Source organism: Cryptomeria japonica, chromosome 5, assembly GCF_030272615.1.
Source record: "Cryptomeria japonica chromosome 5, Sugi_1.0, whole genome shotgun sequence".
Lineage (NCBI taxonomy): Eukaryota > Viridiplantae > Streptophyta > Pinopsida > Cupressales > Cupressaceae > Cryptomeria > Cryptomeria japonica.
Window position 1 is genome coordinate 252475607 of NC_081409.1, and position 24808 is coordinate 252500414.

General features: G+C 37.5%; 1 protein-coding gene across 2 annotated transcripts in view; it reads right to left on the reverse strand.

Moving 5' to 3' along the window:
* The window catches only part of LOC131027772 (UDP-D-xylose:L-fucose alpha-1,3-D-xylosyltransferase MGP4), a 54741-nt gene extending 30333 nt beyond the window's left edge, over nt 1–24408 (reverse strand). The window contains exons 1-4 of one of the 2 annotated variants that reach the window (XM_057957857.2): nt 24275–24408; nt 23972–24120; nt 23317–23881; nt 22901–23062 (exon numbers count right to left, since the gene is read on the reverse strand). In XM_057957857.2, coding sequence (XP_057813840.1) covers nt 22901–23062; nt 23317–23814 — 660 coding nt within the window. In that variant the 5' untranslated portion in view covers nt 23815–23881; nt 23972–24120; nt 24275–24408. Of the gene's footprint in view, nt 1–22900; nt 23063–23316; nt 23882–23971 lie in introns of both variants that reach the window. The other variant, XM_057957858.2, reaches the window with a different exon arrangement.
* Between the last annotated feature and the right edge of the window lie 400 nt (nt 24409–24808).

Below are 24808 nucleotides of genomic sequence, written 5' to 3' on the forward strand. Positions count from 1 at the left end.
CACCAATTCAATGATCTTTGGAGGAAGAGAAGAGCATATTCTTGTCGGAAAGGGAACGTGTAGATTCAATCTAGAGGGAGGAATTTAATTTTCCTCAATGTATACTACGTTCCAAGCATGGAACTCAACCTTCTCTCTGTCAATCAGATTATGAGACACTCTTCTTAGTTCGCACAAATGTAGCATTGCTGATAGGGAAACTCGCACTACAGTTGTTGTGGGTCTTGAGGATCATGGTCTTTATAGACATGTTGATACTAGTGATTCCAAAAGTTCTTCTATCAACAATCTCCAGCATCAGCGGTATGGACATTTGAACATACACTATTTCTCTCAGTTAGTTTGAGAGGGTCTAGTTGGCTTACCTAAGATTTAGACTCAAAATCATGGAGTTTGTGGAGCTTATCAAGCTGGAAAGCAACATCGGACTCCATTTTCGAATGGTGATACTTGGCGAGCTTCCAAGGTATTAAAATTGGTTCATGTTGATATTTGTGGACCAATGAGCACTCCTTCAATTACTGGGTCCGAGTATTTTCTGTTATTTGTTGATGATTTTAGTCACAAAATGTGGGTGTATTTTCTTAAACAAAAATCGAAGGTGTTTAGCATGTTTCAAAAGTTTAAGGCCTTAATTGAAAAAGAGTTCAATCATTAGATAATTACCTACGTTACCTGGGGCGTCCCGAGGATAGGGGACTCCTAGGGGACGTCCCCATAAATTCTCCATAGTGACAGTGAATTTTGACAATGAAATCTATAAGCAATTTGACTTTGACTCTCAATTTAACACAAATTTGGTATAAGAACTTTGCTAGTTCTTATATGTTAAGGTTCTATAATGTATATGTGCATGCTTTATCCATGTTTTCATATGAATAATTTAAATTTCCCTATATATTTTAATTTTCCCTATATTTATATAGTCGTCCCCAAAATTGGCAAAAAAAATCACCGTCCCAAAAACGCGTACCCTCATCCCTTGTCGTCCCTGTCCCGGAAACTCTGGGTAACATAGATAGTTACTCTTAGGTCAGACAATGGGGGGGGGGGATTTTTCTCTTCTAATTTCTCCAACTTTTGTGCACAACATGGCATTAACCATCAGCTTACCACACCTTACACCTCCTCAACAGAATGGTGTTGTTGAGCAGCGAAATTGCACAATCACCGACATGGCCCGATCTCTATTGGAACATAGTAATGTTCCAAAGAAATTTTGGGCAGAAGCAATTTACATTGTTGTCTTTCTTCTGAACTGGTCTCCCACATAGGTCGTAAAGAAGAAGACCCCAGAGGAAGCCTAGTCTAACAGGAAGCCCAAAATCAATCACCTAAAAGTCTTTGGCTCTATGGCTTATGTTTGGATTCTAGATTCTAAGCACACAAAACTGGATTCCAAGAGTTAGAAAGTCATGTTCACAGGATACAGTGAAAACCACAAAGCATATTGGCTGATTCATGCAGACACAAATCGTCTCATATTCAGTCAGGATGTTTTTTATGAAGAACGAGGGGCTTTTCAGCTCTCTTCTCTTGTTTTGTGCCCTTAGGGTCAGCCTCTTAAGGCTAAGGATTTGGGTGTTCATCTTCCCTTAGGTCCACCTGATGGGAGGGATTCAATCGACTCTGACTCTGAAGTTGTGGAGTCTCCCAATTATGTTATTGCACCACCCAACTTTCCTCAGTAAGATGTTGATCTACATCCTGATGAACTTGTTCCAGCCATCCTAGGTCCACTTGCTCCTCTTGAATCAAATGTCAGTACTTCTACTCTCCGGCCTAAATGGTGGGCCAAGACCATAGGTGATCTTCATGATGCTGAGCTCATTGAGGGTAGATTGGCTAGAAACAAGAGCAAGCAGCAGAATACAATTAATTTTGTTCTTATGGCCAACATTCACAGTGTATGAGCCTCAAACATATTCAGAGGCTAAAGGTATACCTGAGTGGGAATAGGTTATGGAAGCTAAACACCATAATCTTTTGAAGAACAACACTTGGGTCCTGTCTGATCTTCCACCTAGGAAGAAGCCCATTGGCTGCAAATGGGTGTATAAAGTTAAGTATAAGGTTGATGGAACTCTTGATAAGTGCAAGGCTCAGCTAGTTGCTAGAGGGTTCTCACAGAAAGAGGGCATTGACTATGAGGAGACTTTTGCTCCTACAGCCAAAATGAGTACTATTTGACTTGTCCTCACCATTTCAACCCACTTTGGATGGAAAGTCCATCAAATGGACGTCAAGAGCGCCTTCCTCAATGGTGAATTGTAGGAAGAAGTCTATATGACGCAACCTCCTAGTTTCAAGGTTGTCGGTAAAGAACACCAGGTAAGCAAATTGGTGAAAGCACTTTATGGCCTGAAACAGGCTCCTCGGGCTTGGTACATAAAAATGATAAGTACCTGTTGTGACGTTTTCACACATCGCCCCATTGCAAATGGGGACCCTTGCTTTTTTGCTTTTTAGGGTTTGTTCTTTAGGTTTTTTAGGGTTTTGTTAGTTAGCCTTTGCGTTTTGAAGTGCTGTCGGGGAGATCAATAGGATAGCAAGTCCGGCTTGAGTGAGGTCCTGATCCTGAAATTTGGCTAAGTCTGGAATGTCCTGATCCTGAAATTTGACTAAGTCTGGAAACTGAAAAACCTCAAAAAACTAGATTTTGCAATATAACTCCTGGAGGTCTGAAACCACTCTCAAACATCCTGAAAGTATATATGGAATATAACTTAAAGTATAAGAACTTATACTTAAATGTTATATTCCATAAAAATTATCCTGATAGAGAGTTCGAAAAGTCAAATTTCGCTCCTGTCCTTCACTGAGGATCCAGAGCGAAAATACTTATTTGAGCCATTCCTGACCTTGTTTGGACGAATTGAGACATCAAAGGCATGGTGAAGGACGAAATGAGCATGATAGAGCATCCAGACTTGATCAAAAACAATGAAATGATGAAGTTTTTGCCTAGAGGGTCAAATTCGCTCCTGTCCCTCACTGAAGGATCAGAGCGAAATTCTTCATAAGGTACGATCTGGGCAAAGATCAAGCAAGTTTTATGTTTGAAGGCAAGAAAGGAGATGAATTGAACCCATTGAAGACAAATTGAAGATTATCAAACGTCAACAAGGGACCCAAATGCCCAAGTTCGCTCCTGTCCCTCTCCAAGGGACCAGAGCGATTTTTGTCTTAGACAAATTTCTTGCCAAGTTACAATGAATTCCAAGGCATGGATGAATGAAAGGGAACATTACGAGACCGTTGAAGATAAATTTGGAAGTTGGCGAAGTGTGATGGAGACTACAAGTACAAATTCGCTCCTGTCCCTCTCCAAGGGACCAGGGCGATATCTTAGTTATGTTGCCTTTTCCTCAAATTCAAACCACTCCAAGTCAAGGAGAGAGGTGGCAAGGACATTTCGAAGCGTCTCAATCAAGCACAAAGTTACAAGGATCGCCAAAATGAAGGATTTGCACTTAAAAACCTAGGTTCGCTCCTGTCCCTCTCCAAGGGACCAGAGCGAAATCCTCATGAGGCTCTAAATTTTGAAAGTTTATCAAACATCAAGTATCCAAGGGGATCAAAGGGACTTCATTCTACGCGATGAAAGTGATGGCAAGTTGATGGAAGCAAGGACAAGCTCAAAAACTTGAAGTTCGCTCCTGTCCCTCAGGAAGGGACCAGAGCGATATTGATTATATTGGCTAAATCTCTCAAAAATCACGTTAAGTCAAGGTTTTGCGGGGTCATACAAGGTCTAAGATGTCTTTTGAAGATGATATACAAAGGTTTTTGACGTCAAAATGTTATCAATTGAGCCAAGGAGCCTATATCGCTCCTGTCCTTTGGACAAGGACCAAAGCGATTTTTATTAAAACACTTATGTTCCGTCAAAACCAAGACAAGGCAAAGATAGGCATGGTCAAGGACGTCCTTTGGAAGACAATGAATGAAGAACAAAGATCAAAAGTTTGCAAATTTGAGCCAGGACACTAGGATCGCTCCTGTCCCTCAGGAAGGGACCAGGGCGATATTTGCCAAAACACTTATAATCCTTCGAAAATTATGTTAAAACAAAGTTGCAAAGGGTTTGAGATGTCTTTTGAAAGGTTGAAGGGTGATGAACGAAGAAGTTAAAATCAAGAATGAAGAGTTGCAAGCTAGAAGACAAGGATCGCTCCTGTCCCTCTCCAAGGGACCAGGGCGATGATCCTCCAAACATTGAATTTGCCTTGTGAAAGTCAAGTAAGACAAGCGTGGAGTAAAGGAACAATGTTATTATTCACCTTATGATGGAGATTTGAGATCGAGAATGCAAGGATCAAGACCAAATTGATGGATCGCTCTTGTCCCTCAGTCAGGGACCAGGGCGATGAGGTACGTATCTTTCATCTTCAAAATTTGGCGTTCAAACAAGTTTTTGAATTTATTTTAAATGCTAAATTCGATAGGTTTTGAAAATTTAATTAAGTGGCATTTAAAAATAACGCATAACATTTATTAATTAATTTTGCCTATTAAAAATCGAAAAAATTAATTATAAAGGCATAAAGTTAATTAATTATAAAAACAAATTGAGCGCTTGGGTTTATTTTACAAAAGTCGGCCTTGGTTTTTATTAAAAAATGGCTTTTAATTATCTTTGTTTTCACCAAGTCGGCCTAAGGTAATGCATGAGGAAAGTGCTTATAAAAGGAGGTGTTTATTTCATTTTTAAATCATTATTCAAGCATCCTCTTTCATATGCAATTTGGAGTATACAAAGGAAGTGCGAAAGTATCATTCAAGAGGAGGAGCAAATTTCAAAGGGAAGGTGCAAGCATTATCAAAGGAGTTCGAGTTTCAAGTTAGGCGAACTTGCCAAAGACATTGAGGAACACATCAAAGATATCCCCAAGGATGGCGAATGGACAAAGAGGACGTTCATTATCCTTCAAGATCACGTTGAAGCCATCAAATTTTGATTTTTGCCTAGGCAAATTCCTTTATTTTGCATTTTAGAATTAAGCTCTCAAGTCAGGTATGGCAAGATCTCTTGTTTTAATTTCGAGTTTTGATCATCATTGCCTTAATTTTGAATTTTGAAAATTTGTTTTCCCTTAGCTCAGTCGTTTTTAGGAAATGATTAATAAAGGACTTATCGTTAAGTTTCCTAAAATTTGCTCTCTAATTTATGTTATGTATTGCAAAATCATGGTACTAATTTTGAAATGTTGTGTAGGCATCAAATGGAGATCTCTTCAAGGAAAATCAAGCCGGATCAAGGACGGTCTTCGCCAGGACGATCAAGCCAGGACAAGGGTGACCTCTTTCAATCCAGCGTTCCAAGGCGAGGTACATCATCATCCTGCACATCAAGGACACATGGAGTTAGAACAAGGGCTCGTTGAAGAAGCAAATAATTCCAGATGAATTAATTAAAGCAAGCTTCTCAACAACATCAAGTTGAATATCTACCAAGTTACAAGTGTCAAATGAGGTGGCATCCTAGTCATCATTTCTCCAATCAGTGAGGTCCACCTCAACATGTCCAGATTCAATGTACTTAACTCATGGAAGGTGGCACAAACTCCGATGTACCTACCCCGGCTATCCATTGGTTGATTTTTCTAGAGGGGACATGTGTCCAAGCAATACAATTTTATCATTGGCCAAGCATTAAATGTTATGTAATGGTTGTAACAAACCCTAATTAGGGTTTTCATTGTAAAATCTTGGCCATTGATCTCGAATTGATCTAAGCCATCGAATTGTATTGTGGGCACTATATAAGCCCTGACATTTCATTTTGTAAAGATAATTAGAGAGAGTTGTAAATAGTTGAAGGCAGTTAGTAGATAGAGAGTAGTTAGAAATTGATAGAATAGCAATTAGAGTAGAATAGGAGGACAAGGCAAGAAATTGTTGCCATTGATTGTAAACAAACTCCATTTTCATTGAAGTAATGGTGAAATATGTCGTTTTCTTGCAATTTGCATGGTTTCTTGTTGAGTCTTCAATCTTAGATGGTAGATAATTAGATGAATGGAGGAAATGTGATTGATTGATGATGGAATTCGTATATCCATACTACTAGCAATTTGTTGATTGCAGACTTGCCTTGTGTAGTCAACTGGAATCGTTCGGCTTAAGCTCAATTTCAATTTGTCGCTTCTTCATTGATATGCATCAACTTGATGGTGTCTATGCCTGCGGTGATAATTTGAACATCATAAAGCTCCCCTTAGAAGATCGCACTAGCCTTGTGTAGATGTTCCATTGATGTCAAAACAAGACCTAGTTAGAGTTTCATCAAAAATCAAATCATTGCTCCTACATTCTTAGTATTAGGATTAGATCCTCTCTTCGCCCTTATCCTTTTTTCATTTTTTTTCAAATCTAAGCTAGTAAGAGCCCGTGTTCCAGCAATAATCAAAGCAGATCAGACGTTCAATGTAAGTCCCCTTGTGATTCCAGCAAATCACATCATACCACTGGAGCTTATCCACACGTAGAGACCCTACATACAAGAACCTTGGAGTCATCCTGATTGATCCTTTTTCGCGATATCTTCAGCAATCAGAGGCTTTATTCAAGAGAGGATAAGGTACCTTTGGGTATTTTATTTTGTGTTAGGCAGTGTACAAAATACACGTCAACAGTACCTCAGTGATCAAGGCTTTCAAAAGAGTCATTCCGATTCCAATCTATAAGTTAAAACTACTGGTGGTGATATTCTTCTACTTGTCATCTATGTTGATGATCTAATTATTACTGGTAGTTCGGCACTTTTGATCAAGCAGACCAAACAGAAGTTGTGCCAATCCATTGACATGACAAACTTGGGACTTCTGCATTACTGCTTAGGTGTTGAGGTTTGGTGGACAAATGGCAGTATCTTTATCTCTCAATCAAAGTATGCTAGGAGTCTGATAGATAAGTTTCAAATGCATGATTGCAAACCTGCATCTACACCAATGGAGAAAGGGCTCAAGCTATTAGCCAAATCGGATTCACCTATGGTGAATGAATTAGCATTCAAGCAACTAGTGGGTAGTCTCATCTACCTCACCGCCACTAGACCTGACCTCAGTTATGTTGTGAGCTACATCTCTCGCTTCATGATAGCCCCAAAAGCTAAACAATGGGTTGCAACGAAGCGTGTGCTGAGATATGTGAAGGGCACTTCTAACTTTGGCAATCTGTACAACAAAAGCAAAGATCCTAGACTCACTGGTTTCACAGACTCGGATTGGGTAGGATATGTTGATGACATGAAGTCAAAATCTGGGTATGTCTTCAGTCTGGGCACTAGTGCAGTCACATGGACTAGCAAGAAGCAACAAGCAGTAGCTCTTTCCTCGACCGAAGCAGAATATCGAGGAATTGTTAAAGCAGCTTGTGAGGCAATTTGGCTTCAAAGGATGCTTTCTGACATGCAAATGTCTCAAGCAACTTCACTCCTCTTCTGTGACAATCAAGGGGTGCTCAAACTTGCCAAAAATTCAGTCTTCCATGAGCGGACCAAACATGTTGAGCTTCATTGTCATTTCATCTGCCAGCTTGTAGAAGATGGATCTGTACAATTGTAGTATGTTCCAACTGAGGATCAGACTGCAGACATTCTCACCAAGTCTCTAAGCCCGGACAAGTTTGCAAGATTTAAGGGGTAAATTGGTGTAGTTGATAGATTGACCATTAAGGGAGGGCATTAGAATAATATTCACATATTTTATTATTAATGGTCAATATTGTATTTTTAGTATAATCTTAGTTAATTTAGATTCTTTCTAATTTCCTCTTTTGTCTACGATTGTTTCTAACGAAAACATCGTCAATATAATTGCTATATGTACATCTTAATTCTTTCAATACATTAATGCAATTACCATTGTAACAAAAACGTCATCAAAACAAAAGCAAGTCATTTTTCGAACAGAACAAGCCCTAAATTGTGAAGAGGAGAGAATATTCACAAGGGAAGATGAAATGATGTGTTGCAAAACATGGGGCAAAAAAAAGGCAAGCTAACCATTTGAGTAGAGAGACATTGAAGAAAACAGGGGAACAAAAGAAAAGAACAGAAGAAGAAAGGTTAACAAAAGATTGTTTTCCCATCTAGTGAAGAACCTCAAAAGAAAAGGAAGAAAAAAAAGACCAATAAAGAGTCAAAGGCATCCAGGAAGTCCAAAAGAAAGAAGAGTTCATCACCTGAGGCTCCCACCCACAAGAAACTAAAGATAAGGCGACCTTCTACTGCAACCACCTCTCAAGAGGACTCTGATGTTGCAGGAGATGCAACTGACATAGAACACCAACCCACTCCTCCCAAGCTGCAAATGGAATCAGTCTTCATCGAGACAACCGACTTAGAGGAGTCGAATTTCCAACAACAAGAGATACGGATTATTGATTTAAAAGATCCTACAAATCAAATTGAGGAAGGGGAAATCCCACCTATAGGGTCATATGACAAAGAGGACACAAATAGAGGTGGAGAACAGCAAGACACTGAGGTTCATCAATAGCCACTAAGTGAAATCGAAGAAAGCTCGACCGGAGGAAAGGAGCAAGATGTTGTTGAGGACCAACCTATATCTATAGGTGGGCAAGAGAAGGTGAATGTTGGGTCAATTGCAGCTTCTGAAGAGCAAGGGAAGGAAGTTGTAGTCACTTCTAGCTAATCCGCACCTTTTGTATGGTTGCAAACCTAGATAGAGAAGAAAACATCAGTGAGGGCACCCCTATGTCTTGAGGACTTATTTGCTAGAATAGGACAACCTCAAGTCTAGGAGAAGAAGCCTAGGACCTACTCAAGGATAACCAAGGATGCACAACAAAATAGGGTTGTACATGTTGTTGTTCCACCATCAGACAAATCCGCTGAAGATGTAACCCCTACTGATTACCATATTTTATCAGTAGAAATGGGGAAAGCCACCAAAGAGTAGGTAGTTGAAGGATTTTGGGACTCCTCCGAGGCAATATTGAGAAGATTGAAGAAAGAAACGAAGGAGAAAGAGATGTATAAAGCTGGAGTTGAACGGGCTGAGAAATACATTGATCACTTACTCAAGCCATTTATTGCAAGCAGAAGAGTCTTATGTCCCTCCCGCGGCATTGGCACAGAAAACAACTGAGTTCAAAAGAATAAGGACCACTGCTAGAATAACGCAAGAATGATTTGGGGATATAACTAAGAAAGGAAACCAAGTGCTCAAGGAAATAATTTCCCTGTAATGTGTTGTGGGCTGGGATATGCAATCGATGGAGCCCCTCAAAAATAGCTTGGAAGAATTGAAAACATTAGTAAAATACCTAATTCCCTTCCTGAATGCCTTGGTGTGGACCTTCCTCAAGATTCCCATGGGCCACAGATTATCGAACCACACGATATCAACACCATCGAGGATTCATATCGGGCCTTGAGATTGAAAGAAAACTAACATACTAAACTCCATTGAGTAAGGGATGGAAGGATTGTGAAAATGTCATTAGTTCGTCAAAGATAGTCGCTCCCTACTTCTAGAGAGTATGATCAGCGATAAGCATCCCAAAATGGAAATTGACACACTTAGGCTTCTCTGGAAAAGTCGGTTGAGGAATGACGAGACCTCGTTTTCTAAAGGTGACATGGTGACTGCTAGCGGGTCGTGTGTTGTGATACGCAAGTACAAAGCCAACAAGGCTGAGTGGAAGCAGGGATTTGAAAAGGGTGGAGAACTATATTATGGATGCCAATTATCAAATTCACAGCACGTCCATGCCTTCCGATCAAGAGATCAAGTCTCTCTCGGTAAAGTTCCAAGAAAATGTTCAAGCAGAGCGAGCAACAGGCTGAGATAGGTGGAAAAGGTATTTAGATGGTGAAAAGGATTTCTTTATGTAAAAGGAAATATCTATTTTGGGCTGAAATAAAAGATAAAGCACAATGCCCAAAGTTGGTTATTTCCTCTACAAGAAAAGTTACCTTTTTCTGTCTTGAGCTCTGCGCACTTTACTTTTTGAAGGGAATTAATGGTTGGTAGTTATAGAATTAGTTGGAATGTGAAAGATATCCTTTACTAGGTATGGGGGGCATGTTTTATGGATGAATCTGGGCCATTTAATGGATTAAATCCTGGCCATTCATCCAGTTTTTGAAAGTCGATAAAAGGGAGCATGTTCTCGCCCATTTTTTGTAAGACTGTCAAAATTAATACAAAAACTATTTGAAGAATAGTCTATGTATGGATTTCATGTGAGTGCATGGTTCTCCTTCTTTCCATTTATTTATTTTTGTTTATGCATTTTAATATGGAATGGTTTCTTTGAGTTAGTATCTGATAGAGTTTTATGTTCATACCATTAGGAGTTAGCTAAGTGTTATTTCCTATGTATGGTTAGACTAAACATGTATGAATCTTAGTTCGATTGTTGGATGTTGTGTTGAAATGCTATGTATCCTTAGAACTCAATGTATGCATCTAGTAATTAGAAAATCTATTTTAATCCTTGAAGATTGCACTGGCCTTTGCTGAGTTGTGTCCAAAAACTAGCAAAGCAAGGCTTGCTTTCTAAGGACCCCGTCTACTAACTTGAAAGTTGTTTCATCTAGGATAGATTAATCTCTTTAACCCTTCCTTTTGTTGTTTATTTTCAAAATCCGTTATGAAGTATATAGGATAGCATAATCAATATTGAATATCTGATGAATGTAAGGCCTGTGAAGTCTTAAAGCTGCCTGTAGAATCTGTCCTAAAAGTTTATCCTTACAGCAGGCGTAAGTCCCCTTGTATTTACCAACAAAACACATCAACGCTTAGTTATCCTTAGCCAATCAAGACCTGACAACATGAGCCTTGAGGTTATCTCCCATGATCAGCCCCAAATAGCACTAGAGATATCCTTATTCAAGAGAGGGTAGGATACGCTCAACATTCTATTTTGCGTTGATCGAAAGCGCAAGATCTTTTTGCCATCAACACCGTCTAATCCTAATTTGACTACCTTTGAGCTTTTATGCATTTCTTGTTCTCATTTCATATGTAATGCTAGATTTTTGTGTAGTAAAGCAAAGAAAAAGGTAGATTGGAAACTATATGATCTTATTGCTTGAAATACTCTCTCCACTCCCCACCAACCTCCCCCTCTCGCTCTCCCTACTTTATCTTTATTAAGACAAGGAAGGTTAATGATATTGCTAGATGTAATGTCCCCAGTTAGTTATGTGTCCGCTCTCTATATTTTGCTAATATTTCTTTAATAAATAAAGTCTAAATAAGACTGTAAGATGCAAATTATAATAAATGAAATTATTATTAATTTTGTATAGGCCGACCTATCTTTTTATAACCATTTTCCTTAAGCCCTTTTTGGAGTGGTTTTACATGGGCTGACATCCTAAATGTTATTTCTTAATTATTTTCAGTTATAAAGTCCTTGGGCCGACATGTGAAGGTGTAGGATATAAATATGGGTTCAAATGAGTAGAGGGGAATGTTGTATTTTTTATTTGAAATTGCTATCAGCGAATTCTTGAACGAAAACTCCAGGATGTTTGATTGAGTGGGCTGACACCCCTGCTCACTTATTGTATCCAATTCCACTGTGCCAGTCCTTCCATTCTGATACCAAATCAAGCAGAAGCAATGTGCAAGTCTAGTGATTGCTGAGTTTCTAGAATCCTACCCTCTCGACTGGGCTATATCTTTGCTATGTGAGGAGAAGTCAGCTACCAGACTGAAAGCATTCCAATAGCTTAAGCCATCCTATATGACTCACTGAATCTGAGACGAAGTGGATATCGTCGTTGTGCTTGTGCTTTGGAATGCAAAACAAATTGACATACCTCAGTGGAAGCACAACACAGGAAAATATCAATATGTGTTCATGAAGCCGTTTCATAGTTATATTCTGTAAGTGAATTTGTCATAAACAAATCAGGATATGTATATTGCTGGTAAAATATATGTGTATCAGACTAGTTCCCTCAATAAAGGAATCTGATCCTAAGTTCTGAGAACAATATTCTAAAGCTATTGTTTGTTTGGATTGTTATATTGAAATGAGGGACATGGTTCAACTTTTAAGAGGAATAAGCCAGCAACTAAGTGCTGATAGGCCCCTTTAGAATGATACTGAAGGCAGCAGTTCGGGTGGAGAAAAAGCTTCAGCTGGTGGTGAAAAAGTTTCAACTAATGGTGGGAGAGTTTCAATTGATACCATGGCCTTTAGGGCTAAATTTCTTGACAAGGAAACAGCTGAAGGTACTGGGGATGAACAACCTGATCTAGAAGAAGACACGACAAGATTTCATGATGCATACTATGCCCTAAACCCTGTTATCCATGCAGATTTGACTTTCAGGGACTATTATGAGATGAAGAAAGCAACTGGGCATGTGAGGAAAGGGTATGAAGAAAGAAAGGGCATTCAACACCGATTGGGGAAGATTACCATCCCAATTTTTTATGGATTTGGAAGCTCATCAGCAAGGGCTTGGTTGAAGAAACTAGATACATATTCTCATTGAATCCAATGCTTGAGGAAGAGGCTTTCAAATTTGTCACCTTGCATCTTGAGGGTGTGGCTCACGAATGATGCTACCATGGCATGGTAACCCAAGGGCATGATTCAATCACCACCTTGGATGACTTTAGCCAAAGATTGATAGAGAGGTTTGATAGGAAGGATCCAAAAATTCATTTTAGAGAGTTGGCACAGCTGAAGCAAGAGCGCAAGGTAGAAGAATAGACAGTAGAATTTCAGAGGCTAGAAATAATGATTTCTGATGTGTTAGAGAAAAGGCTTATAGTCTTCTTTATAGAAGGTTTGGCTGAATGTAATGTCCCCTAAGGTTTAGGCCTGTTTTAACCATAATTAATCTATTTCAATATACTTATGACTTAAACTAAATTGATTAGGAGATAAATCTATCTTAACATGAATCAAATCTGTGATATTCCATAGTTCAATTAATTTATCAATTATTAATAAGTAAATTGTTCATTTAGCATACAAGATAATTAATTCTATCATACTAGATAATTAATTTTATCATCCATAATTCTTAATGCAAGTGTCAACCTTTGTTACTACTTCAGTTCTAAGGAAGAAGAGGATGTCTATGTTACCAAAGCACTTAAAGACCAAAATACAATAAGCTCCCTCAAAGTTTAAGGATACAAGCCCTTACCCTATCTTGGGACCATGCCCTCAAAGTTTACGGGACACTGATCCTTACCCTATCTTGGGAATCATCCTATTGATTGGATTTATTGGAAACAATTCAGTCCCCTCTTCTTAGGTACTGACAGCAATAACAAGAATTAGACTATAAGCATACTAACTTCTCATGTATTATGAATATATATGAAATTAAGTATGACTGTCATACGTATTGCAGTCTATATTAATATTACTACTAAATTCTGCATAAGAACATTATCAAGCTTCATATATTAAACATACATATTAAGCACATCCCCGTGCATATCACCAAGAAGAAAGATGTTACTGCCTGTAACTTAATAACAGTTCTGATCTGATCTGATCGATGGTGATGTCACTGGAGGTTTTTGATTCCTTTCATTTATATCTCTCAATGTGAGGGAGAGGTCACACCTCTTCATCACGTATGCCTTTTGGCAAGAGACACGCCCTTTCACCATTAGCACCCTTTAGAGTGCAACTCTTCATTATTTCTGCCCATTGAAAGGGACACAACCTTCTACAATCAGATCTGCACTTCTCATTTCCAAATTCTCCCCCCTTCGAATGAGGTTCTCTTCTTCCTTTTTATATCTCACGTTTTAGGGAGACAACTTTTCATTTCATGCCTTTTGACCATTCATTAACTTTAATCAAATTTTAATTATATTTAATTATGTTCTTTTATATTTTAATTTAATTTTTATTTTTATTCTTTTGTATTTTAATTTTATTATTATTATTATTTATTAAATTATATTTCAAAGTAGGGACATTACACTGAACCCCTCAAGGGGTTAATAAGGGTATTTAATCCAAGCACCTTACAAGAAGCCATCAATAGGGCTTTGAGTTTTGAAAATTCAGTGACTAAAGATAGATGGAGCTTCAAGCAAACATCTTCTATGCTAACAAAGCAACCCCTCAAAAGAATATGATACCATCTAAGCCAAATACGGTGGAGATGTCTAAAAGCGAGATGCTTAGGAAAAAACTATGTTTTACATGCAGGGAATCATGGCAACCAGGTTATAGGTGTTTGGGAAAGGGTCAGATACATTATATTGAGGTAATCTCCAATGAAGATGCTGAAGAGGCAGCATGGGAAGATGTGGAAACCGAACAACCAAATATGGAGTTGCTTGAGGGCAAGCAACATCTGGGACAGGCAGAATGTGATGTCCCCAATTAGTTATGTGTCAGCTCTCTTTATTTTGCTAATGTTTCTTTAATAAATGAAGTCTAAATAAGACTATAGGATGCAAATTATAATAAATGAAATTATTATTAATTTTGTATAGGCCAACCTATCTTTTTATAACCATTTTCCATTAGCCTTTTTTAAAGTGGTTTTATTTGGGCCAACATCCTAAAGGTTATTTCTTAAATATTTTTGGTTATAAAACCCCTAGGCCGACATGTGAACTTGTGGGTTATAAATATGGGTTAAAATGAGTAGAGGGGCATGTTGTATTTTTTATTTGAAATCGCTATCAGCAAATTCTGGAACAAAAAACTCCAGGATGTTTTAGTGAGTGGGCCAATACCCCTGCTCACTTGTTGAGTTCTATTCCATTGTGCCAGTCCTTTCATTCTGAGTACCGAATCAAGCAGAAGCAATGTGCAAGTGTGGTGATTATTGGGTTTCCAGAAATCGTACCCTCTTGACTGGGCTATACCGTTACTGTGTGAGAAGTAAGGTACCAGATTGAAGGCATTCCAATAGCTTAAGCCATCCTATATGACTCACTAGATCAGAGAGGAAATGGATTATGTTGTTGTGCTTGTGCTTTGGAACGCAAGCCAAATCGACATACCTCAGTGGAAGCACAACATAGGGGGAAATATCAGTATGTATTCATGAGGCTATTTCATAGTTATATTCTATAAGTGAATTTTCATAAACAGGCCAGGACATGTATATTGCTGGTAAAATATGTGTATCAGACTGGTAATAAAGGAATCTGATTGTTGATGTGTTTTTCATGCACAATGCAACACAGAATAAAATACTAAGTATTCTATTCTCTCTTGAATAAAATCTCCTCTTATGCTAAACTTTGTGATCATAGGAGGTGACTCCAAGGTTCCAAATGTCAGGTCTTGACGTGCTCTTGGATAGACTCAATGTATTTGATGTGATATTGCAAGAATCACAAGGTGGACTTGCGTTGAATCTTGAATGCTTGAATGTCGTTGGAAAGTGAGAATTAACTTGAATGAAAAAAAAGGGGAAAAAGGATGAGGGTTGAGAGAGCTAATCTAATCCGAGGAATGTAAGAGCAATGGACAATCTTTGGTGAAACTCAACTAGACTTTGCTTTGCCATGCAAAGGAACAACTCCACAAAGCGTATGATGTTCAAATCACTACCACGAGCATAGACACCATCAAGACGATGCATATCAATGAAGAAGTAGCAACTGAAATTAAGCTTGACTAAGATGGATCCACTTATATACGCAAGACACTTTACAATCAGCAAGGTGTTAGTAGTATGGATGTACGAATTTCAACATTGATCATACACAAAGTTCTTTTATTCATTTAAACAACATGAAAATTAAATGAGAAGTAGAGACCATGCAAATTGTTGAATCAACACATAAAGTTCACCATATCTTCAATGAAATTAATATGTTGCTTACAACAAAGTCTTGGCAACAATCTTTGCCTTCTCCTCCTACTCTACTCTAACTATCCAACATCTATCAACTATTGTCTACTACTAAAGTATTAACCTTTACAAATGAAAGAGTGGAGCCTTATATAGTGCTCTCATTACGATGAAGGGTCGAGATCAAATCCTCATCAATGGCCAAGATTGAAAGATAGAAACCCTAATTAGGGTTTGTTACACCCATTACAAAGCATTTAATGCTTGTCCAATGACAAAACTACAATAAAATGGACAGGTGTCCTCCTTTGATTGATTGACCAATAGATGATGAGGGTGGGTACATCAAACTCTGTGCCCACGTGGTAGTTATCCTCTTTGATGGATGAGTTAGGTACATTGAATCTGGACACTTTAGCTTGAAATAATATGATTGGCTAAGCGATGACTGGGTGCCACCTCAGCTAGCTGATCCTTATAACTTATCATAAGTTGAAGGTGATTGAGACATATCTCTTGATATTCAACATTTCCAAGCTCAATCATGAATGAGAAGAAAGTAGGAGATATTCCCAAATTGCATCATCTTCTAACTTTGATTAACTCTTTTGAAAATATCTTCAGCCTTGATCACCTTTGCATCCTCTTCTTCTTCATGCATTGGAAAATCTCTTAATGTACTGGCATTGATTCTTGGATTTCTGAAGGAAATTCAAGGTTGTGAAAATTTTCTTCCTCTGGCACGTGCATTCCCATGCTTGCTCTTGTATGTGCTTCTTTGATCTCTTCTATGTGGTGAAAACCCTTTCTTCATGAAGCAAGCTGGCATGGAACTTGTTCGTAATCAGACCTAAGGTCTATTCACAAAATTACAAGTTTGTTTTTTGTTATTTCAATTCTGAATTTAAGCTTCCAGTCTGGACTCTCAATGCCTTAAGGTCTGATTTAATTGCTTGAGGTCTGATTTTTGTGCTTTTGGACCTGATTGCGGAGTTCGAAGATCTGAATCATGCTTCAAGGTCAGAATTCTAAGCCTTTAGCCACTTCATGATCTGAGTTTTGATTTGGTTCAGGTTTGATTCCTCATCCTTGCTGGGCGCAAATGAAGTCAAGGCTTGCAAAGTGCATATAAGGGAGGCCTTTGCATAAACTTCAATTCAGTCTTTGGTATTGAATCCCTTTCAATCAGGTCTGTAGGTATGTATAAGTGTTCTGATCCAGCATCTCTCAGGGTCTGATTCATCTTCTTCCTTCTTTCACCTCTGTTCCACTTTGTAAATATACCTGAAAAAAGACAGAAAACATTTAAATCAAAATAATGAATGAGACCCCAAACACAAAATTTTCCTGATAACACCCCCTTCAAAGTCTGGAAATAGCATTAAAGAATTCTGAAAATGCATTCAGGAAATACAAGATCTGAGATCTTTCTTTTTTCCAGAAGTTTGATCCAGCAATTTGCCTCCACATTTACTGATAAGAATCTCCAAAAAAACTGGTATGAATTGTTTCCAGTTCACACCTAGGGTTTCTAGAATCCTCTTAAACTCTGCCTCTTAAGTTTTCTCCAGCCTGCACTTCCACATTTCACTTTAGGCTTTCTCTGCTTGTCTTAATTCACATTAAAATTGAATTGGGTTGATGCAAAACGAATAAATTTATCCATGCTTAAATATGTCTCTTAACACTTGCAATCGTACCCCCTTACTTGGACAACTTACTTTTTTCTTTAAATTTGACATGAAATGTCTCTTTTCTTATGTGGGTCCCTCCTCATATGTTAGTGCTAAAACTTATGTCTCCTCCTTTATAGTGGATGTTGGGTATCAAAAAGAGCGATCGGGCTTTTGGAGCCTCATAGGAAGTTCATGCTTTTACATAGTCATTGACAATGCCTTGGCGTTTGGTCGCAGTTTTGACTAGGCAAAGGAAGAGCTAGGTGGAAGGTCACGATTTTGGGGGGTCAAAGGAAGTTCGGACATTTTGGGGGGCACTTGCTATTACCAAAAAATGATTGGGCTTTTACATAGGCAAAGGAAGTGATATCAGCTTGATTGGGGTTTTGACTAGGCAAAGGAAGTGCTCTCAAGCCTGATTGGGCTTTCAAGGTGGCAAAGGAAATGCCACCAAATGTTCTCTTTTACTCATTCAATTACCTTGCCCTAAGCCGCTTCATGATTGTTTAGGCCTAAACTTATCCTCCTTCCAAGCACTCACTCCCCTTTAACAATTCTCCTTAATCAAACTCAACACTTCATCTCTGATTTTGCAAGCCAATGATGATGATCAAATGGAATGATCATCACATGCCGTTCATTTCCAAGGCGTTGAAAAGCCATACTGACTCAATTCCACCCAAAGGGAGAGAAATAACCTGATCACCTCCTGTCAACCTGAGACACTATACTTTCTTAAGTGAAAGGTTAACAGCCAAAACTACAACTAACCTAGAAAGCAGAAAAAAAAGTGGGGGTCCCCATTTGCAATGGAGCAATGTGTGAAATGGTCACAACACTGATCCTAAGTTCTGAGAACAATATTCTGAAGCTATTGTTTGTTTGAATTGTTATATTAAATTGGAAACTAATTTAGAGCTGCAATAATAGTTACTCTGAAAATTTTGTACATTTCCCTTATCTAGTATATTTCACTAGATTAGACAATGAAAATATAGTTCAGTTGATTGAATCCACTAATAGATATGTTAAGCAAAAGTAGTCCTGACATGAGCACTAATTTCTATCCCTTACATTATAGTTGTCTTGAAATGGTTAAACTAGGTGAAATGATCTCCTCTTGTTAAGTTGTTTGGTGTACGTGAATGTGTGAGTTTATCATGTTTAAGTTGATCATTTGGTTTCTTTCTGTTTACAGTAGTTTGTATCTTTTCAGCTTTAGCCCTTTGCCATCATCTAGCATCTTTGGCTAAGCATTGGTTACCATAGTGGTGACACTCTTTAGGAAGCATGCTCATTGTCATCTTCTCCCTTTCTATCCTTCTCCTTTTGCAGCACCAAGTGTGTTGCATGGGAGAGTGTGCCACCCATCTTCCCTTTGTGTCTATCCTACCACTCATCATGATCGTTCACGAACAAATCTCTTCTACATGTTGTCAATATCAAGTGGCATCACAAATAGCAGTGACACTTGTGTAGCACATCCTCATCTTGTAGCATGCACTGGTTAACAAAAAAATTGATAATTGTGTTTTTGCTAAATTTTCACCATGGTGCTTTCATGGGCATTGCATTGTAGAACTCTTCGGAGTAATCCTTCACATTAAGTTTGCATTGTAGCAAATTCTAGAGCTTTTTCAAAAAATCCAACTAGAAATCTCCTAGCAAGAATTAGCCTCCCCCATCTTGCCCACCATTCAATTCTATTGGGTGGTCTTCTCCTTGTTCTCTGCAGTTGTGATTCATTCTACCACGATGTGACATGTCCTTTGAGCTTAGTTTGAGTGATCCTTACTCTCTGCAGGTCCGTGATCCCCTGAAACTCAAAATACTTTTCTACTTCAGTGATCCAATCAATCAACTCCTCTAGATCTAACAATCAAGAAAAACTTGGCACCTCCATTGACAGGCCCTTGTCAGTCCTCAAGATGGCTTGCAATAGCCTTCCCTCTCCTACATCCAAATCTGGTGCTTCAGCTGACCCTTACTATTCCTCCTCACTTCATTCCTCATCCACTAAGGCATCGCGGTGTTCCCTCTAGAAAAACCCTCTACGTTGATCCACTTCCATCATATCCATCTTCCTTTATATCAGTTGCAATAATTATGTGACTTCATCCAAGCTGCCAGCCACCATGGCAATTCTAGCTCAGTCTCTAGACTCTCTACTAGTCACTCTTCTGAGTGGCATTGTCAGCTACGGGTAAAATAAAATATTGTGTGCAACTACAAGGCACACCACACAGATCAAGCTTCATAAATTCTCATATATCTCATTAGACTTCATACTTTGCAAGTGCAAACCTTGTTCTGAAATCATTTGATGTGGATCTAGTTTTAAGAAACCAATTAATGGCTGTCAAACTAAACAGCACAATACAAATGCAACGCTGCACAATAGAATAAACACAGAGATGGATATGGAGAACAACAGATCTTTTATTGAATTCAGACGTTCAACTCATACAACAAGGCAAAAGGCCAAATTACAACAGATTAGACTCTATTTACAATTTGCAAAAGATAGAAACTTCACAAATAAAGAGATGTCTTACATTAACAAAGCGATGTGTATTTATCCACATCCAAAACCCGTTACCATCCCTTAAAGATCATGACCAGCCTCTAAAATGAGCGCATTAGTAAGATTGCAACTTATATGCTCAATGCGGATTAATGTAATGTCCCCACTTTGAAATATAATTTAATAATAATAAAACTAAAATTCAAAAGAATAAAAATTAAAATTAAATTAAAATACACTTATTTAGTACTGATTAATCATCCATTTATTTCTACCAGTAATATAATATGAATTGAATCAGTTAAGCAATATAATATTAACTCAATTAATTAAGCAATATAATATTAATTGATTTCTCTTCCATAATATAATTGATTAAGTAATATATTTATCTAATGTTAATTGATTGATCATTAATACTAGTTTAAGGCAAAGTATTAATTAATAAGGCTATCGGTATACGATAGCAAAGTAGACAAAGGCACCGTTTGAAATGGAAGGAGTCAAGTCCTTCCCTTTGCAACCCCTCACCACCAACGCGCCAATTTAAGGCCCAGCAAATCATTATAAGAGGGCACGGGGGGATATGGGATAGGGACTCACACGTAGAGCAAGGGAATACAGCAGGAAAAACCCAGCAGTCAAACTGATTATTAGAAACAGCACAGTATGGTCTTTGGGACAGTGATAAGTATACAGGGCAGTGCATTACTAATTTAGTATAAGTATTAACAACCCAACTAACAATAATAATAAAATATGGTCTTATTAATATTGATAAGGTTATGATAATTAAATATGGTTAATATGATACTGTTAATAATGCAATAAGATAAATGTGATAGGGTGCTGTTAATAATAAGAATAATATAATATAATACTATTAATATAATATAAATGTAATATGATATAGTATAATGCTATAAATATATGATATAGTATAAGGCTCTTAATATAATATAATGCTGACAATATCATTGATAATGTAATATGACATAATGACAGTGTAGGTTCCAGACCAAGCTTTATTTGACATAAATGTCCTTCTATTGTTCTTTCTATGTACTAAAATTGTGATTCTAGGACAGAATATAAGAGGGCCCGTTAGGGGACATTACAATTAATTCACAAGCATGATCTTAGGTGCAGCCTATGTTTTGAAGCAGGTAAAATTTGTTCCGTTGGCCCCAAGCTGATTCTACCTTCTGAGTAGTCCAGCAAAGATTCCAAAATCAAACCTATGCCACTGAGGTGATAATACAGCTGTCCAATGGCTCCTAGGTGCAAGGCCTAAAAGTGCAAATCCAATATAGGAAAGATACGAAGATTGAATCTCAGATCAAGGCACATACACAGATTCCTTGGATGACTTTTGAAATCTTTTAAGGGAATTGAATGACTAGTGATTTTTGAATGATACAACAAATAGACCCATCTCTGATAAAGTTCCATCTATGATCTGGGCAGCAAGTATGATCTGGTCATAACTGCACAACTCGGATTGTTCAGATTGGTTAAGAAAATTGGTAGCCTCCACTGACAATAACTGCATCCCTTTGTGTTAACGCATAAGCACCCAAAGATCTTCATAAACATAATGAAGAAAATGTAAACTCAAACCCCTAACACATACACCCAACCTGCAAAACAAAGAAAGAAAGAAAAATCTTTTTGTTGATTTAAGATTTCTGTACACCAAGGATGCTCCCGCATCAGACTTCAATGTGATTTTAGAATATTTTACCTTCAAAATCTTAAAGACTTAATGGACACATTTCACTCATAAAATATTTAGTATAGAAAAGCTTTAGGTTCATGAATCATAATGCTTCTTTTTTATTTCAACTTAACAAAATTCTGAGCAACAAGTTTTCCTTAATAGTTAAAATATAAATGATCACCTGGTATTACCTGCAGACTACAGAAATACGATGAGTTTTCCTTAAAACAAAAAAATGGATATATTATATGCTAAAATTTATATCTAAAAAAGTGAATAAAACAAATTATTCAACAATTATGAAGCACACAAAAAAAGGATGAATAACAGAATCCTAACCAGCAATTCAAAGAATCCTAGTTTGCATGCTCGAGATCCTTGGCAATAAAATTTCACAAAACCTAATTGGCATTTCTTTCATGTAAATAGACTGGAAAACGTTTGTGTTACTCTTAAAAATATCCGGTCCATTCTCATTTTGAACCAACAGATTCAAAATGTTTCCTGATATTTCTAACTGAAGAGAAAATCACTAATAGATAATGTCAGCTCAAGCTGTTTGCTAGGACTCTGATTTGAGGAATCTTGCAATGGTGGCCACTGAGAGAAAAATAAAGGAGAAAATTTAAATAACACAATTGTGATAATCTCCCTTTTACCCTTTTACTTTCTCAACTTTTCTGAATTCTTATCTACCACTGTTACCCATTCATATCTTTCCATTTATCTTCAACCGTGGTTCCATTGTTTCATGAAAAACATTCATGGATTCTGTTCCATCTGTTTTTCTAGAATAAAATATCTGTATTCTATGGCACCTACATTTGTCAATATCCAGATTCTAGAGTAATTCACTCCCTTGAGTACAAATTTTTTTGGAAAGATCTCTTCAATTTCACACAATGTACCTATTATTTTACTTTCCTTGGCATCTACCGTACTATATTGTCTTGCTTGTCAATGCAGTTTTCTAAAAATTATCTACAAGGTAGTCTCTAGCTGAACCGATCAGGATATGCAGTAAAGCAAGATTTAACGCACAGTAGGTTTTTCATTCTTAAAAAATACTAAACCAATTCCTTCTTTAGAAAAATAGAATAGCTTCTTTCTACATGTAATACAAACCAATTGATAGTAATCTTTATCTCCAAGGAAATCACTAAACAATAATATAGAAGAAAGGGAAGAGAAAGTACCGCAGTCATGTCATCGGTGAAATAAATATCATAGTCTCCTTTGAAGAAGGAAAAAGGGTCTGCAAGCCAGACCATGTCAACATCATTATACATGACTTGGTAACCAAGCTCTAGTATTTGCAACAGGTGACGAGGTCTGCGAGATGTGAAATTGAAGAAGCCCTATCAGACAAGAAATCAGACCATTAAAACACTACACAAATTTGTCAAGTCATGTCATTCTACAAGCAAACCTCATTACTCAATGTTTATATGAAATTTGAATGCATTGAGTAAAACGCTAAAATAGTTTAGAGCCTTCAAAGAGTAGTGCTTCTAAATGCATGCTTTATTATGGCCTTGCATACACATAACAACTGTAAAACAAAAATTCAATCCAAGATTCATTCATGACAATGTACTTCTTCACCACAAACCTGGGATCCAAAGCGATGTGCCGTCTGCAGATCAGGGACGGGAGGAATAAGTACAGCATGCCCAGGCCATCTTTTATTCACCTTGTAGAGGGTAGCATAATCCTCAGCAATTATGAGAACTTGGTCTTGATGTTTCTGCTTGGTAATGCTGATCAACCAATTATTGAGAAAGGGCAGGTAAGGCTGGCTAACAGCACAGATTATAACAGTTCCATTTTTTGCCACAGTTTGCACTGCCTGATCCAGAGTATACTCCCTCCATTTTAACTCCGACCACCCAGTACCAGTAAACAAAGATACCGGCAATCCAATCCATGGGGAAAAGACGCCCAATATGACAACCAGTGAAAGCAAAATGATTAAGCCTGTGGGATTAAAAATTGAAATTGATCTATGGGGAATGTTGGATGTAGAGTTGGCTGATGTGGGTATGGAATTATATGGTTGCTGCTGCTGCCTCTGGTGCAGTTGAGCCATGGCCTTTAAGTTCTCTTTCATCCAAAAAATTAAAAAGCCCTAATGCGATATATTGGCATTGAATTGTTGTAGAGTACAATATTTTTTCCTGGAGAAAAGAAGAAACCAATTAACAAAACTCTTCCAATGATTCGTCGTTCATTGCATAACAAAGATTGAAAGCTGAAAGGAATCATACCAGTTCAGATCTCGCCGGTCCATTGACGTAATATCTCTCGTTTAGATTTATGCTATATGGTGTTTTGATCTAAATGCGGATTGCCGGTCCAGTAGATCATGAAACTACCACAAACCATCAAATTGAATGGAAAACGCGTACTTTTAACTCTGAAAACCAAATCGGTGAACCAAAAAAAATCAGAAATCAATACAAAACGTTCGAGAGATTCTAGATATTATCCGCAGTATAGAGTGTAGCAGTTCTGGTTATTAAACTATGAGTTTGTCGCAAATCTGAATGCGGCGAAGTTTATATATATACCTAGTGAGGGTAGTTTTTTGGACTACGAAGATGCATTTTCACTCCTTAGGAGCTCGAAATTGAATTAGAGAATGAGATAAGGGTAAAGTGCATACCTTCATGAATGTTATTCAATTCATTCAGTTGAATTTTAATTTTATTGGCCTTAACAGCAACTTTACTTATTTTTTTGGTTATTATATATTTTAAATGGTTCGTTGTATAATTAGCACCTCTATCAAAGGGGTGTAATGCCGTAATGGTCATGTGGATAGGAAATTATTTATAAGTTAATATGTTATAGAATACAATTCAATTTGTGAATAGAAAATATGAAAATAACATATTTTCTATTCACAAAGATACGTTTATGTCATAATGCTTTTGTATTAAAGTTGGAACTTGTGAATTGTAGTAATATATTAAAAGACAAAGGCAAAAAGAATGAGTGGAATTGTCTCTACAGGGTGAGGTGAACAGTGAGAGAGAAGTTTATCGTCATAATGTCCATGTGTTGCTGAAGAAGGAAGGATGGTCAGGGTTGTCAATTTTGTT